The sequence below is a fragment of the Gymnoscopelus braueri genome (genome assembly GCF_963280865.1).
Source record: "Gymnoscopelus braueri genome assembly, chromosome: 2".
Taxonomy (NCBI): Eukaryota; Metazoa; Chordata; class Actinopteri; order Myctophiformes; family Myctophidae; genus Gymnoscopelus; species Gymnoscopelus braueri.
The window spans coordinates 24,584,934-24,599,831 of record NC_137604.1 but is presented as its reverse complement, the minus strand read 5'-3'; the positions used below and the strand labels follow the sequence as shown (position 1 = coordinate 24,599,831).

Below are 14,898 nucleotides of genomic sequence, written 5' to 3'. Positions count from 1 at the left end.
CCAGAACCTTTCTGGAACCATCCCACTAAAGCTCAGATTTATGGTGGCATCCCTCCCATCTCAGTTGTTGTGGCACAAAGACGACTCCGCTTTGCTGGACATTGCCACAGAGCAAAAGACCAGGTCTCTCGGACATTCTTCTGTGGAGACTACCATGCCCATCAAGAGGAACCAGACACACTCTGTGCTCTTTAGATGCCTCAATAAATTACTAAATAGTGTGCACATCAAAACACAAGAGATCAGAAAACAACATGTGACAATGTCTTCTTTTATTTTCCTGAACCGATTATCTGACAAAAGGTCCTAATCATAAAGAAAATTTATATATTTATTTGCACATACACTTGTCCACCCGGCTCTCATTGACTCCAATGCATTCCATCAAACTTCCAGTTCCAGTTTGCCTCCCAGGTATGTCAATAACACATGGCATAGAATGTTTCCATTCCTTCTTCTATAGCCTTGGATCAGGTGAACTCAGCCAGCTGGAGAGTTTGTCCTTTTGATGTGGACTTGCACTGAAATACTTGAAAACAGTAGTTCTGGACAGGAGCAGTGACAAGACGGATGGGACTTTTGCGCGAACCAAGTGCCGTGTGGACAGCATGCAGCTGTCATAACCAGGAACCGGAACTCCCCAGACAGGTAATGCAGGTGGAGAAACCAGACAAGACTAAACCACTCACCTATGTCTCCTCAGATGAAAGTGTGAGCCTCTGCAAGAAGTGTGTGCCCTGGTCAGGGAAGAATTCGCTCCCCCATACCCTTGATAGTTTTATTCATTTAATGGACTGTAGGAATCTAGCCTGATTAACATAGGCTGTTCAGTATTTCAAAGGTGACTGGATCCCCCTGTATAGCAGCATAGGTTTTGTTTACTTTTCCATGGTAGGCATAAGGCAATAGCACTCTGACATGCCTCATCAATTAAACTCTAATAATCAAACAAATATTAACATTAACTCTTTCACTGCCAGACTTATTTCTGGCTGTGTGCACCCACTGCCAGCGATTTTTCTTACCTTCTGAAGTAGTCACAGAATATATAAATCATTGTCTCCGCCAGGCCGAAAGGCATGGCAAGAGAGTATGTTTTACCCCCTGTCCGTCCGTCCGTGTGTGTGTCCGTCCGTCCGTGTGTCCATCTGTGAACAGCTAATCGTCTGCACCGTTGGCTTGATCGCAGCGAAACTGTGCACACACACTCCCAATTCAGAACCTCTGCAACCTCTGCAATTTTTCACATGGGCCTTTTATAGCGCCACCAGGAGGCCGATTTGTGCAAAACATATTTTTTGACAGTACTCCTACAGATTTTGTCCAAAAATCCCGCAAATCGGTACACAGTATCTCTATAGTCATAAAACAAAACGAGTCTTTCAGATTTTTCATATTCCATCCTGATTGGCTAAAAATGGCTTCAAAAGTTTGCAGGAATACTCCGTTTTGAACAAAATGCCTCAAATCATGAACACAGCATGCAATTTCCGTGAAATTTTGCACGCATATTTCCACTATGCCGAGGAAGAAATGGCACTTGAATGTTCAAATCAGCCTCATGGTGGCGCTATAACAGGCCAATTCATGTTTGTACCTATAACTGCACCGATCTGTGTAAAACTTTGTATGCACACTCCCTAGAGGTCAAGGAAAAACCTTTGCCCTGCATTTTTCACATCTGCCTTTTATAGCGCCACCAGGAGGCCGACTTACGTAAAACACATTTTTTTATATTACTCCTTCCGATTTTATCCAAATTTCACGCAGATCTCCATAGTCATGTGATCAAGACGGATGTGTTTGATTTTTCATATTCCATTCTCATTGGGTAAGATTGACATCTAAAGTTTGCAGTAGTGGCTTGTTTTGAACAAAATTCCGCAAATCAGTGCGGTCAAACTTTGCACGCACCTTCACACTTTGTTGAGGAACAAATGCCACCCTTTTAACATTGGCCTGTTATAGCGCCACCAGCAGGTTTAATTTAGCAAAAAAAAATTGCAAAAAATGCCTCAAGCCATGAATGCAGTGTCCAACTGCCGTGCAAGGCCTAATAAGAAATGGCACCCTTTTCACATTGGCCTATTATAGCATCACCAGGAGGCCACAATAACCTACCTGACCTGGCGGAGACCTGTGCTCCGAGGAGCACTTTTTCTAGTTTATATATATATATTTTTTAAGTCGTCATAAGTCGTCCTTGGCAGCCAGGGCGTTATGACGATGTCACGGAACCTGGCACACGCCAGGTTCTGTGAGAGAAACAAGCAACCAGCGTCATGTCTTTCTGCATGAGCGGTAGCTCATGCGGGACATTCAGCGCATGTTTGAGTATCATGAGACTCCACGATTAGTAGGAGGAAAAAAAAACTTTGCATCTCTTACACACTTCTCCCATTATGCCGCTGCAAGGGGTCTGCAGAATGGACAACAGGGGCAGATCTGGAAATATTCAACGTTCCTTTGTATGTTGGCGAGTGATTAGCGACACATCAAACATACAACCTAAAATGACCAGAACTCTCCTTTAAAGGACCACAATAGAAATAAGCTTTCAAGCTTTTTTGTTTTATCCTTCTGACAGAATTAGTCAGGGGATATTAGCAGAAAAAGTTCCAATCGTGGAATAAATTCCTTACCAAAAAAAATCTTCACCTATGTGTTTGTAAAGGTGTCTAGTAACACATCTCACAAAGACTGAAATGCAGTTTCCCTAGGGCCTAGGGGAATTTTTGACAGCTGCTGAAAGTTGGGGTACCCACCATAACCTTATGCGGGGGAAAAAAATCAAATTTTAATTCTGTTTTAAGTAGCATGTGAGGGGTCCAACTAGGGTGTTTTTATGATTCTGAATCCATTGCAAGCAGTTGTTTTGCACCAAAACCACTCCTTGGGCTAAAAACGGCCCAATCTCAATGGGCTTTTTACACAAAAAGTATACCTGGAAAAGGATGGCTATGGCCGTTTTTAGCCCGAGGAGTGGTTTTGGTGCAAAACAAATGCTTGCAATGGATTCAGAATCATAAAAACACCCTAGTTTGACCCCTCACATGCTACTTAAAACAGAATTATTATTATTTTTTTCCCGCATAAGGTTATGGTGGGTACCCCAACTTTCAGGAGCTGTCACAAATTCTCCTAGGGAAACTACATTTCAGTCTTTGTGAGATGTGTTACTAGACACCTTTACAAACACATTGGTGAAGATTTTTTTTGGTAAGGAATTTATTCCAAGATTTTTTTAATATCCCCTGACTAAATATGCATTTTTGTCAATAAATGATTATTTATTTTTTAAAGCTAGGCAACAAACAATATCAAAATGCACTGCAAAGTAATTAAAACCACAAGCATCTTAATAAAACCGTTTATTGAATTTTAGGTCTGGTTGCCAGACAGAACTTACAAAAAACTAACTAAAATAACATCCGTGAGAGTAACAACAAGAACATGAACATAAATTAAAAGTGAAAACATAACTTCTCAAGTTCAAACAAAAATCACCGTGCATCAGCTCAGCCAGAGTTGGGACTGATGACGTTGGTGCACTGGGGATCACAGAAGGACCCAAAGCGGCCATATATGTCCTTGGCTCGGACCGCAAAATGGTAGGTGGAGCCAGCCTGGAACTGAGTTAGAGTACAGGCCATGGGCAGAGGAAGGGCCTTAACCTCCCCAATCTTTTTCCAGTGCTGCTGTGTTGCGCTGTTGGCATTCGAGTTATCCTGATGGAAGGCATATAGGTGGTAGCTATCTACAGTTGCACAGGTCAGGTCAGTCTCTGCTACACACCAGGACAGCACTATACCACTGGGACTTGGCACCAGCTTCAGCTGGGGTTGCTGGGGGGGTGAGGTCTGGGTAGCTTCAGCAGGCAGCCGACCTACAGGTTGTGGTGCCGTGGGGAGGGGTGGCAGAATCATTGTGGTGCCTCGGGTCGGTGCAGAGGTGGTTACAGCACGGGATTTCGCAGGAGATTCCTAAAAGAGAACAAACATGAAAATAAATTAAACATTTTGCATTAATACAGATTGGTGTCTGAATGTACATATCACCTGATCTTTATTATGCGAGTAGTAATATTTAAAGTGATGTTGAACTTTGGTAGAACGAATATTTTTCATCGTCTTTTTTCTCTTCTTTGTCTCCATCCTTTCACTCTCACCGCATAGCAAAACGTTACATAAATACAATATGCATATTTTGGATTCTGTCCATTCAGTGTGGTATGAAAAGCAATTTGCAGAGACTTGAAACTTTCTTGAGAAAGAATCTAACACATTATTTTTTGTCAAAGATATGTTTTTATGCTTTTAAAGCCGATTTGAAAAGTCTTGCTGAAAATAGCCCCAGAAGAAAAGATTGACTTGGGAACAACATTTTAACTTGCATGGCTTGACCACACAATACTGTCTAACCAACAGTAACTCAATTACTCAAATAAGTTTGGTAAATGGCATCTGGTTGGCACAGGGGTAAAGTTCCTGCCCACCACCATGAAGACTGAGTTTGATTCCTCCACCGTGCCTTGGCCGGGCGCTCCAACTAACACAATTAGCCTCGTTAGCGGGTGAAGCTGGCAGGGGAGGGCATTCTCTCTCACTGCTCTTCAGCAGGCAGCAGAACTGGGAGGTATAGTGTGTTCCTCCACGTGTGTTACGCCTCAAAAGAAGCAAGCTGGCGACTCCATGTGTATCGCAGGAGACATATAGTTGTCTAAACCCTCCCCAAGACCAACATGTAGCGGTTGGCAGTGACAGGGACTATACATGGGGAAAGTGGTAATGAATAAAATGGGGGGAAAAAAATTAAGAAAAAGAAATAGAACAAGCACAAAATCCATGATACGCTGCGACCAGCTCTCGATTTAGGCTTTAACATTTTGTGGACCAATTATTATTATTTGAAGCAGACGGCATGCCAGGTTGGACACTACAGTTTGTACATCGTTGCAGTTACCTCTATCCATCAGGAGAGGGAGATAATGGACATAAAACCCACAGATTGTAACTTCAAGCACACTTTGCATGACATTGCAAGTGCTCTTCTCTCCTTTATGCATATGCAATGTATTTGAAGTAGGATCACACAAATAACGATAGGAGACGAGACACGAGTGTGCACTGCTCTATTATGCATGCATTTTGAATGGTCAGTATTTAATGGAAAATCTCAGCCTTTAAACAGTAGGTGCAAAATAGCACTGCATATTATCATTCCCTGCCACAGACGTAAAAGGGTCAGCAACCTTTTTGACATGAAGTGCCATGTTTTCATTATTTTGATAGTCAGCGTGCCATATCAACATTACGTTGTTTAATTATGACACCACATCAATTTTTTAAATTTCCAACAGATTTTGATTGTCCAACTATAACAACCTTTATTTTTTTCTTCTTTAGAAATATTTTCTTTTTATTAGGATGTAATAATCACTAGACTCAGAGCAATAACCCACATATCTCCCAGACTCCCTCCCTCCCCCCTTAGGAGTTTGATGAATGAATGTAGAATTATGTGCAGGATGTCATTTGTATATGTGAGGGGAAATTTTTTAAATATTTAATTTCAAAAGAAAAAACCTCTCTCGCACACTTATGCCAGTGTGCCAGAGACCCCCTTCCCCTGTGCCAATGTTGGGCACAATGTTGCCTAAGGTTACCTACACCACCTGCACTAGAGTATTGTCCTAATCATTGATTGCATAATTGGCTGCCATCTTATGCAAGTCAGACATTCATTTCACACAGACTGCAAGCATAACTTGCTCGATAGGTGCAGCGCACTTTGGCCCCTTTCTTGTACGTAAATGTGGCCTAGTGTGTGGTCTGTATGCAACATGTAAAATGTAATTCTATAATCTCACCACTGGGGCGCGATGGTGTACTGTTGTCTGAGGATTGCCTCCAGAGTTCTGACTGCTTTGAGGGGACGACCTGGTTCCAGCACCTAAGAAAGAGAACAAGGTTGGAAATTCAACAGATGTTGCAAATGACACAATGAGGCAAATGACACATTAAGTACATGTTACTATATAATTTGTATTCCACTGATAGACATCTGTCACATAAGGGACAGATCAGACAGAAGCACAACGCTTTATTGATGGTTGCAATTTGCAACCATCAATAAAATGCAGGCCTTTGGAACAAATGATTAACCACTTAAATCCTACATACCTCGTTGACCACCCCGGTCAACTAAGTATGTAGGATTTAAGGGTCCCCTCCCTAATTTTCTCCCTCTACACCAAATCTAGCCCATCTACTACTAGAGCTAATATTTTTGCTGTATGTTTGCCTATTTTCACAGAATAGGTGCTAGGGTTCAAGTTAAACTATGATGTGGTTAAAAAGCATGATATCAAGCAGTGGCATGGACTACAGCCCTGCATTGGGATTGGGCTCCCGTGGGATCCAATGCAAATCTTGCATCCTTAACCAAGGGAGTATTGGAGAGGTCAGATGTCACGTTCTAGGCCAGTGGTTCTCAGCCTGGGCATTGCGCAAAATAAATTTCTGAATGTGCTCAAAGAAATCAAAATCTGAATAAAAGTAAAATCAGTCACAATATAGAATATTTAATTAGTAGGTAGGCCTAACATTTTTCGGAGGAAGAGAGAGAGCGAGGAAGTGTGTGCACGCAAAGCTTATAGTCAGTGAAACCGAAGATGTATTACACCAAACACCCAAATCACACTGATAAATCAGTGGAGTCTTTCAACATAGGAATTGCCTCTCGGATGCACCGTTCGACTCAAGTGTAATATTACTCCTCTAATCGAAAACCCCCGTTTTAGAAAATGTACCTATAATTAACGCCATAACGAACTAACCTAGCCATTTCATTTAGTATAGCCGTCTCAGTCGGTATGTGTGCAGTCATGTGTTTGTTCTGTGTGCGCATTTTGTACATTTTGACATCATATTCTTTTCACTGTACCAGTTTATTTTGTGTGTATGTCCAGTGGCATCAGTTCAGCAAAAGCTAAGGTATGGCAAGGTTAGGGTTGCCAACTCCCAGAGATTGAAATAAGGGACACCTATCCTGGGCGCGTGGCAAAGCCGCGCGGCCGGAAAATGTGGGGGTCAAACCCCCCCAAAAACCCGAAATGCATAGAAAACTATGCATTATACCTGTAACAATTGACACACCTGTATGTATGTCTGTCTGTTTTTTAAAAATGTTTTAGCAACCCATATATTTGAACGGAAATGTATATTTTTATCCTGTGCTTAAAAAAAAAAAAAAAAAAAAAAAAAAAAAAAAAAAAAATATTTTTTTTTGACCATGAGGGGGCCGCCAAGACGCTGCGTTCGGGCCGCATGCGGCCCGCGGGCCGCGGGTTGAGTAGCGCTGTTCTAGGCAGTGGGAAGCAAACCGGAGCCAAAAGTTTGGAATGGATATAAGTCAAAGAGCGGTGGACAAGCGTATGAGCCAGGTCGACAAGCGTATGAATAAACAATATCTTTGAATGATTACAACCTTTGTCAAATAATCGGTGCAGGCCAGGAAATAAAAGAAGACATTGTTTTCAATTTAGGTAATCTAAATAGGCAGCATACTGATCAGCAGTTAGTCCAGTGGTGTCTCTGTCCGTGGTGCTGAAATGGTCAATGATGTCCTTCTCTTTTTATTTGTCTCCCAATGAAAATACTGCAGGACGGAGCAGGCGGTACTTAACACTACCACCGCCAGGCCCGTAGCCTACGGGCCGATAAATCCAACCGTAAAGCGCCGATCCCGTAGCCTACGGGCTGTGGTGCTTTTTCTCTAAAAAAATAAAAACTTTTCTCAATTTTCTATACGGCACATTTCATTGTAACACCACCGGAAACGGAATTATTCGGGATCACGTTTTGCCGATCCCGTCGGCCTCCATTCTAAAGCGCACACTAAAACGCCATTTTCTTCGATTGTAGTTTTTCTCCTCGCTGATCACTGTTTAACATAAACCGTTCTAACTACAACATGGCGGCTCCGTTTGACACGTGGTTTTCACTGGTAGACGCAGGGAGATCTCCGCGATGTATACAAACAGTGCACAGCTCAATCTTAAGGATTTTAACGAGGTCTATGGCGACGTGAAAAAAACAAAAAACAACAATAAAACATTGGCACTGGTGAGAACATTATGAGATTAACCTCTGGCGGTCAATGTGTTAAACACTGGGAGCTGTCGGTAAAAAATGTACTGCAGGTGGGACGAGTTGAAACTATTGCGGGAGCGGGCGGGCGCAGTCCAGTGCAGGGCTCTAATGTAGACAACCAGTATCAGATATAAGGGGAGTGAATCACACTCCCGCTCACCCAAAGACATCATAATATGAAGGGACTTACTGTTGGGAACACTGATGACTGGGTGAGGCCGCTGTGTAACCGAGGCAGGTGCAACAGTGGCATTCTTTACTACCCCCGTTACTGTAGGAGACAGAGGAATCAGAATAAGTATTGTATTTCTGATTTACAATGCAAAAGGAAAATCACAAAATGAAGATTCACGTTAGGACAGGGGAAGACAGTTGCTCCTCAACCTTACCCTGCACGTCGTCATCATCCTCAGTGAGGTCTATGACAGAGCCTTTCGGGCGTCCCGCTACCACAGCAGGTTTGGCTGGAGTGGAGCTTGTAGCTTGGTTGTCTGAAATGTGTAGGTCAAACATAGGAAACAATTACTCTGCATTCCTTGGTCAAGGCAATGACAACATTCCACACAATATAGAATTAGATTACAATTCAAAACGTCTTAGCCTTTTCTGCCTCCCTTAAATGATTTTTGAGCACATTTGGTCAATTTTGGAGTGGATTTTGCCCCAAGCCGTGCAAGAGGTACGTTGGCCTACTGTCAGTTTGCATAAACAATTTGGCACCACTTGGTCCAGCGGTTTTGCGAGATTAGCTCCAAACAAACAAACAAACTAACAGACAGACTCTTATAGACAGCTAGGCTCCTACACAGCCACGCAGTAAAAAAAAAAAAATATACAATAAAGGGGTGGATTCCCTGTGCAATCTGTAACTATGAATAGCAAGTTACTAGGTGTGCCGTTTGTGAATGACACATGTCTGTGTCTCTGGGCTATGGAGCCCCACATTTCCGATCAGAGTACTTGGAGGCCAGTCTGAAGCTGGGTGTATTTCCAAATTTGGGCAAACATTTGGGGGACATACTCTACATACATATAAACCTCTTCAATGCCCCGCCGGATAAAGTTGAAAAGAAAATCTGGTGAAATAGGTCCGAAGCACACGCACACGCACACACACACACACATACACACACACACACACACACACACCTGTCTTTGACGTCATGGATGTTCCCTGTGGGGGTCCTGGAGCAGTGGAGCCTGTTGCTGCTGGCCCAGAGGTTGCAGGCGAAGAGGATGAAGACATGGCTCCTGCTAAAGAAATGGACTGACTTGGTGCCCTGGCTGTGGTCACCGACACCCCGGCGTTGGGCGTACTGATCCCTCCAGCGCCCCCCGGGTACACGGCCCGGGCAAGAGTCATCTGGGACATCTGAGCCGCAGAGGCTTGGAGAGCAGGGACATTGGCGGTGACTGAACCTGCTGCAGTCGTGATCGCGTGGGCTGGCTTTAATATGAAAGTGGTGGTTGTTGTGGTTGTTTTGGCCCTGTTAAGAGAGTTGACAGTGGGCAAAGACGAGACGGGAAAGTTGACAAGGGTTCCTGGCTGGCAGTTAGTCATAGACAAAGGCAGCTGGAAGAGCATGGGCTGGCTGCCGGGGCTCCCATTGGCTGCTTTCAGGAGCAAGGTATGGCCCATGGAACTCTGGGTGGTGATGCCAGTGGCCAGGGAATTGGTTGCATTAGAAGTGGAGGCTATCAGCTGGAGAATCTGTTGTGGGTTCTGTTGTACCATGGTTGTGGACGTGGGAGTACACATGGGGACCGGTGTTGGGAGACGCGGGGAGGCTGGAAATGGAGAGAAAATTATTACTCAAATAAGGTAATCAAGAATTTAGAAGTATGATACACATCATAAGTATGAACTATACTCTTTGGAGTTATAATTATCAATGCATATTCAAAGGGTAGCTAATTTAATCCTTAGAAAAGGTCAAAGTCATACTGAAGACAGTAAATGGACATCGTATTACTCACAAATTGCATTGGTTGTTGAAATGGTAGTTGGAGTATGCGTAGCAGTCCGGACCAGCCTGTTTAGAAATTTAGAAATTGTTTATTTATGCTTAGAGCTGTTATCATCCACAACAGAATGACACGTAAGGGGACAATGTGTTAATCCAGTGACATTCAAGGTGCAGACGTCGTTTATCATTACATGTGACTTTTCTGTAAATTAGCACAGAAAGAAGCAAAAAAACGGTTGAAAGTCCACTTAGGAATCATTGGATAGTCTTCATGCAAGGCTCTAGTCTAATCAGAGCTTTGTATATTCACAAATGAACCAATCAAGAGTGACCACAAATACACTACACCACTTCTTTGGACCTAAACGCTACTCTAGAATTTCTGACTGAAATTACTTCCATGAATTTATGTTCAGCTCAATTATTAGTACTGCAAGTATAAGTTGGTGCATCCCAACCCCAAGAATCAGCAATGAAACATTTCTTCAATCCATTTTGCTTCAATCACAAGCAGGAAGTTCACAGTATACTGTATATATTTTTTAAACAATAGCACCACCTTCTGTCTGCTTAGCTATCTAATGACATTATGTATTACGTCAGACTACTCTCAGGTGACAGGTATCAGTAAGTAAAATGTTTGATGTCACGGCTTGATAGAATTCCTACAGAAAGTTGAGGAAAACCTAATTAATATCCAAAATGTATTAAAAGGTAATATCAACAAGAACTTAATAAAAAGAAAAGGTACTCAAACAAAAACAACAAAGTGACAAATGTTTCGGGGCGAACACATTTGGTGTAGAAAGAAAAAATGTCAGAGCAAGCTGACTCAGGTCAAGTTTACCAAATAAAAAGGGTTCTAAGAGTGGTTGAGCACAAAAAAAAATGATTCAAATGTTTAACTTTTTTTATTAAGGAGAGGTGGCTTGGCATAAAACTTTGCCCAAATCTGGAGATGCCTGACCTCATAGTACTGACATAACAGATGGCCTCCAAGTACTTTGTGCCTCATTCACCGGCACAATAACCCAGGCAACGCTGGGTAACCTTCTACTAATGTACTGTATATCATCACTGATGAAAAAGACAAGAATGGATATTTCAAATTATTAGATTCTTCAAAATGTCTCGCTATCGTTCACAAGAAAAATGCTTTTTATTTTTTTTACTGCCAAAATAAATATGTAGATTTCCGCTGACAGACAAAACATGCCAAAGCCAGTGAGCTTAGAAGGCAGCGAGCTTAGAAGGCAGCAGCATCCTACAAGGTTTTTCACAATGCATGATGGCTGCCTTGAAGGCTTTACAGATACCATGAAAAGACCTTGTTCACGAAGCCAGAGAAAGCGAAGTGATAGAAAAAAGTTTTTGTTTTGTTTTTGCAGCATCCAATTATCTTGTAAAATATAAATTTCATTTGCGTGGGATTAGAGAACCCCTCCATCTTCACAAAATGATAATGTAATTTGCGCTAAAGTTTTTAGTTGAAGTGGAAGTGGAAGCTCGGCAGCAAGTGAACTTGACAAACACATGGCAGCCATTGGGCGCTCTGCCTTAACCACTACAGCCATATTTTCAACTTTGATGGTGATGGCTTTGGAAACGTGAGCCCAGAATACTTAGGCCTTTAAATTCCCTGAGGAACATAGGCCATTGATGAAACTCCTCCATCCTCTTCGGTCTTGTGCCCTCTTCTCCAGTTGTTGCCATGACAGCCTTTGCACCTTCATCTCCTGCTCTGTGCTTCCTCCTGCCTAGCGGGTTCCATGTCAGAGCATGTTTTGTGATTGATCTATTATGTCTTCGAAGTGTGTAATCTATCCAGTTCCATTTCCTCCTCCTGATTTGTGTTTCTATTGTGTCTTGTCTATTGAGGTCCCACAGGTCTACTGGTTGGGCCAGTAGATTCCTAGGAGGCGTCGGAGGCAGCGGTTGATAAATGACGTTTTTTTGTTGAGTAGGTTGGCACTTTTCTTCCAGGTTTCTGAACTGTAGAGTAGGGTGGATTTGACATTCGCAGTTTTGCAGTTTGTTCTTGTGTGATATTTTTTGCTTTCCAGATTTTATTTAAGATGTTGGAAGTGGTTTGAATCCTTGCTTTTCCTTTTCTGGCACTGACATCCTCTTCCGTCCCCATAGTAATTATGCTTCCTAGCTTGGTATGTGAAACTGGCTACCTCCTCTAGCTGATTTTGGTCCATGATTATTGGAGTTGTTTTTATTGTTGATACACATCACCTTGGTTTTTGATGAGTTGATTTTGAGCCCAAGCGAAGCAGCTGTTGTCTCTAGTTTGCATGATTTTCAACATTTGTCTCTAGGTTAGTTATTTTCTCTTAGTCTTAACACTGAACCACTCCCAAAACGTTCCATAGTTGAACAAAGAATACAAATTGAGATCTCTGTATTAGGAGATCCATTCCTATTTGGTTTCACTGCCTCTGAAAACACAGGGAGCCTTGGGAGATAATATTACTAAGATGGTCCTTTAAAAACATCTCCAAAAATAACGTTTTTTGTCCCAATTTTATTGAAAGAAACTGGTCTAAGCATTAATATCCGACAGGTTAGATTACTGTAATGCCCCCTTTGTTGTACCCAAAAAGACTGTATGAAGGCTACAGCTCATTCAAAATGCTGCAGCCAGATCAACTCACTGGGAAAAGAAAAGCTCAGCACATTACTTATAGATCACTTAATTGGCTCCCAATACAATGCAGAATCAAGCTCCTGAATATATCTGAACTGCTTACTGCCTATAAACCAATCAGATCCCTCAGATCATTAGGCACCCGTCTCCTAATAAAATTTAGATCTGGTGAAGGTACATGGTGACACTATCGTCCTATTATAATGGAACAAACTGCACTCACTTTATTGCAGATCGATTATTGTTTAGGCAACAATACAATAAACACCAACTTTTCAAGCTGAGGCTTAAGGTCAAAACGTTTGCGTTTAGTGGACTGTTGCCTAAACAGTAATGTTTTTATTATGCCCGAGTACAGCACATCCTATGTTTTGGTGTACAGTATGTGCGAGTGGTTGTGGTGGTGGAGAAGGGCTGTATCTTTTGAACGTGTGGATGGATGGGGTTTATAAATGTGTGTGGGTGTGAGGGTGTTTTTTAATACTGTACTTTATATACAGTATGCTTGTATTATGTCTCATGTATTTTTAACTAATAAATTTTTTAATGTGAAAAACATGGACTTTATTCTGTGGGAAAAGTGCTACACAAAGTTGACCAGACGACAATCCTCCAGTGTGACACTTCTTTCAGTTTCTACCCTTTGTCATAATTTTGAGTTTGGAGCAAAAACACCTGTTATGCTTGCATGTTTCCATTGCAAATCTGTATTACTTTAAGTACTAAGCAGTGGGCAGAAGAACATCAGTATGTTTCCCATGTGTAATCATTACATATCACATAATGACAGTTTTTTTCCACCACATTCTCAACTTTATTTTTCAAAGCAGGGTGAATATGCAGAGAATATGTCTAAAGAAAATGCAATAATGCAATTACTAATTACAGTATGCTTTTGTTCTTGTCACTAAAGACGGTCAAGTAAACATGGCAGTTCAACCATTAACACACCCAAAAAATAGTGGTTTTCTCTTCACTCGTAGTAATTCATTGATGGCTTCTCGAATATCTCTCCAGTTGTCAGAGGACAGTCTGCTGAACCGACGTTCGATGTACATCCTTAGTGTCTTCCTTACGTTCCTGGGCAGAGCGGCCTTTCCCAATAAGCCAATATAGTTCACCCTTGCGACCCAGGTACAGTAGATGTCATAGGGAACCAAGTTGCGGAATATATACGAAGCGTAGCGGTCGGGCCTGGGCTTCTGGTTCTTTCTCCCACAATCTCGGTACAACGCCGTCTCCCACTGGGAGCTGATCGGCCGGAGCGGAATGTTTGTTAGGCATTTGCCTACACTGTACTGTGTTAACCGCTGTGCCATGGTCATACGGGCAGAAGGGTCCTCCTCCTCCATCTCTTCTTCTGCCGGAGTTTCTTGTTTTTCGTCCTTCGTCCTGTGTTTCTTCTTTTTTGACACTGCGGGTGTCTTAGCGACAGAGGGCACTTCAGGCTGCGGCTCCTGCGTCTGCCGACGGAGCACGCTGTTGGGAGGAGAGGTGCAGTTTTAACTACACTCTGTGCAGTGCCTGGGGTAACGCTCAAGCTTCACATTGTAGAACGTTACAAGACTCAGCAGCTGTAACCATGCAGGGCTACTTTGCAGGTAAAAAAGCTGCATGTTTATTCCAAAGGAGGTTTACTAGAGAAATATATTTAAGGTCAAGTAAGTGCTTTAAAAAGTTGATCTTGAAAACGCTCAAAAAAAAAAGTCTGCGATTCTTGGTTCCCAAAGAAATCGTTTTTAGGAGATGTAAAGGATTGTGGTCTTTATTCTGTCTTCATTAAACTTCAATCCAGTCTTAATTGATTATAGACAGCATTCCAGGACAATCTCAAATAGTGTTGCTGTGAACGGCTCCATGTGTAGGGCACTATGAAATCCATTTTCTCAAACTCGCTAATCTGACTTTTCCCTTGTTTTTGAGATACATTTGGGATTTGGCATGGTCATTGCATTTTGTGTTTGTGTTTTGTGTGTGCGTGTGTCCGGTCAACAAGTTGACAAAACTTGATACTCATGTGGATACTGTTTTGCCCCGACTGTAACCATTAACGCTGTATTTCTTAGTTTTTTGTTGTTGTTGGTTCCTCTTGATTTTTCTGTATCCCAAACCCGCGTTTGTATGG

The 14,898-nt window shown here is 42.2% G+C and overlaps 1 protein-coding gene across 5 annotated transcripts in view; it reads right to left on the bottom strand.

Moving 5' to 3' along the window:
* Nucleotides 1–3,355: 3,355 nt before the first annotated feature.
* Nucleotides 3,356–14,898, bottom strand: part of atf7ip (activating transcription factor 7 interacting protein) — a 47,284-nt gene continuing 35,741 nt past the window's right edge. For all 5 annotated transcript variants that reach the window (XM_080448153.1, XM_080448155.1, XM_080448157.1 and 2 more), the window contains 6 exons: nucleotides 10,131–10,186; nucleotides 9,303–9,941; nucleotides 8,543–8,644; nucleotides 8,344–8,424; nucleotides 5,870–5,952; nucleotides 3,356–3,983 (listed from right to left, as the gene is read on the bottom strand). In XM_080448153.1, coding sequence (XP_080304279.1) covers nucleotides 3,519–3,983; nucleotides 5,870–5,952; nucleotides 8,344–8,424; nucleotides 8,543–8,644; nucleotides 9,303–9,941; nucleotides 10,131–10,186 — 1,426 coding nt within the window. In that variant the 3' untranslated portion in view covers nucleotides 3,356–3,518. The remainder of the gene's footprint in view (nucleotides 3,984–5,869; nucleotides 5,953–8,343; nucleotides 8,425–8,542; nucleotides 8,645–9,302; nucleotides 9,942–10,130; nucleotides 10,187–14,898) is intronic.